At 41.2% G+C, this 2,905-nt stretch overlaps 1 protein-coding gene across 1 annotated transcript; it reads left to right on the top strand.

The window, feature by feature from the left end:
- The first annotated feature begins 308 nt into the window (after positions 1-308).
- Positions 309-2,596, top strand: LOC112778744 (protein FAR1-RELATED SEQUENCE 5-like). Its single transcript, XM_025823035.1, has 5 exons — positions 309-640; positions 727-1,127; positions 1,408-1,712; positions 1,758-2,198; positions 2,465-2,596. The coding sequence occupies exons 1-5, from the start codon at positions 309-311 to the stop codon at positions 2,594-2,596; spliced, it is 1,611 nt and encodes a 536-aa protein (XP_025678820.1).
- Positions 2,597-2,905: the final 309 nt, after the last annotated feature.

Here is a 2,905-nt window from a genome sequence, read left to right as displayed (position 1 = left end):
TTGGGTTCGTTACTAAAATCAGGAATACGAATTTCGACAAGACGTGGAAGGAATCAAAGATATCGGTTAATCAATCTATTTACTGCACGCGAGAAGGTTATCGAGAGTCTAGGGTTAACGCAGCAACTCGAGCAAACAGAATTACAACCACAAGATGCAGAGCAAGGATGTATGTCACGCTGGACAAGGAGAAGGAAAGTTAGATTGTGTCTAGATTAGAATTGAGGCATTCTCACCCCTGTTCGGCTAAGAAAGCTGTCCACTATCATGAGTATCGGGAGCTGACCATGCATGCTAAGTGCGTCATTATGGATAACGACAAGGCTGGAATAAGACCCAACAAGACGTATCTAGCACTGGCAAATGAGGTTGGTGGGTCCTCAAACCTGGGTTTTTCAGAAAAGGATGTCAGAAATTATATCACACGCAATCTCCGATGCTCCGATGACAATGAGGACTTCCAGGGGATGATGAATTATTTCGTTCGAATGAAGGAGATCAATCCCAACATCTTTTATGCCATAGATGTTGACGATGCTAATAAATTTAGGAGCGCACTATGGGTATATGCAAGGTGCAGGATTTTGTGTGAATATTATGGAGATGTGGTGTTGTTTGACACCACTTACAGAAGAAACAGGTCTGTATACTTATTGGTGAATTGCAAGAGCAGTTATTTGTTAAATTTGTCTTGTTGCCTCACAGTTGTTTTTGCTCTTTTCACAGGCATGGTCTGTCGTTTGCATCCTTTGTCGGTGTAAACCACCATGGGAAGTCTACTCTTCTTGGCTGTGCTTTACTTGGGAGCGAGGAGATCCCTAGTTTTGAGTGGGTGTTTACGCAGTGGGTGAGATGCGTCGGAATTGTGCCAAGGGGGATTATCACTGACCAGTGCAAGGCGATGGCTGGTGCTATTAGGAAGGTCCTACCTGATACTGTCCACCGATGGTGCATCTGGCACATAATGAAGAAATCACAATTCAAGCTCGGTGGATACGCTAGGTATGGAGAATTAAATGCAATGATGAATCACATTGTGTGGAATTCTCCTTCGACTGAATCATTCGAGGTTGATTGGGCTGGTTTCATCAAGCAATTTAACTTAGGCCAGAACAGATGGTTAGCAGGTATGTGATTCTTAAATTAAACCTCGTTGTTGGTTTCTAGTTGCCTATTTATTCACTTCATGTTATTTTTACCGGCTTGATTCCGTACTTATGTTTTTGCTAAGAAATGTAGCTGAGTTTTCTATCCCTATAATCAGTGGATGTTCTTTTCAATACATAAACAGATATTTTTTCTCGTAGTCTGTCTGGATGTTTTTTTAATTTATTTTATCATTGCGTTGGAAGCTGTCATCATGTTGTTTATAAGCGGCACTCTTATGCATTTGTTTTGGTTGGGCAGACCTTTATGCGAATCGAAGGAAGTGGGTTCCAATATTCTTTAAGAGTGAATTTTGGGCAGGCATGAGGAGTACACGGCGCAGTGAAAGTATGCACGCATTTTATGGTGGATACCTGCATTGCAAGACTGGGTTGGTTCAGTTCATCCATGAATACGACAATGTGCTTGGAAACAAGGAGCAAAAGGAGCTGGAAGATGACGCTGCAGACTCGAAAGGAGTCATCCCATGTATAGGGAGCACGGGCATTGAGAGACAGTTTCAGCAGGAATACACCAGTAGTATGTTCAGGAATCTTCAGCTGGAGGTAAGCAAAAAAACTGATTGCGTGGTTCGATAAATTGAACAAAAGGGAGATACAATTTTTATTAAAGTGGACGAGCAGAAGGTATTCTGGGGGAAGCCTGTCTACGATACTTTCATGGTCGAGTTTGACCCTTTGAGTCGAAAGGGTCAGTGCGAGTGCAACAAGTTTGAATCCGCTGGTATATTGTGTTGCCACACCCTTGCGGTGTGGTCATACTACAGAGTTGACACAGTACCGAGTTGCTATATTCTTCCTCGATGGAGTAAGAATGTCATCCGCAAGCACATTTACATCAAGAGTAGCCATGACGTGGCTCGGAGTGATGAAAGCAACAACTTGTTCAGGCATCTGTGTTCAGAGTTCTATAACGTTGCTCAAGAGTTTGTTGCTTGTGAGGAGGAAGCAGCCATCTTGCGAGCTGCCCTTTGGGATGCAAAGGCCAAGCTGACTGATTACCGTGCCAGCATGTGTTCCACTACTGTTGCTGTGACTCAGAATATCATGCCCACATAGAGCACAGGCAGTGCTATTGTACATGACATACAGGGACCCTTAAGAGTCAAAACCAAAGGACGGCCGAAGAGTAAGAGACTTGGAGCAGAGTTGGACAAGTCAATTAAGAAGTCAATGTAAAAAAAGAAGAGAAAATCACATCCGGTATGTGTTAGAAATGACGTATATTTTAACTTTTTCTTATGAAATGTTGTTCTTGATTAATGTATGTTGCTTTGTTTGTGTTGTACATCTTGTAGGATGAGGTTGACCTTCAGTCAGATAATGATCATCATGGTTCTGTAAATAAAAGATTGGAGGATTCTACTATATGGAATTCATCGGATGGTGGCGGATTCATGCACCTGTTGAATTCTTTTAGGCATATATAGTTAGGTTTCTTGGCGTGAGTTTGGTGTCATTCTTTAGATACAACTTAATAAACTATTCCCTCTTCTGTTTTTTCACTTGCATTTATCCTGTTTTGAAGTAGTCATTCAAAGAAACAAAAGCACAACTGTTGTTATCTTTTCCCCATTTATTGTTTATTAAGGTTTTAAATAAACGAAATGTCACATATTTGTTCACAAAAATCAAATGGTTTAAATCCGACGTGAAAACGAATGAAGAGTATAAAAAAAAATGCATTGACATCTCAATGAAGTGCACGTAGTCGCTAATGCTTAACACATGAAACAAAC

Source organism: Arachis hypogaea, chromosome 19, assembly GCF_003086295.3.
Source record: "Arachis hypogaea cultivar Tifrunner chromosome 19, arahy.Tifrunner.gnm2.J5K5, whole genome shotgun sequence".
In the NCBI taxonomy this organism is placed as follows: domain Eukaryota; kingdom Viridiplantae; phylum Streptophyta; class Magnoliopsida; order Fabales; family Fabaceae; genus Arachis; species Arachis hypogaea.
The sequence above is the reverse complement of the archived record's forward strand: the minus strand, read 5'-3'. Positions and strand labels throughout refer to the sequence as shown.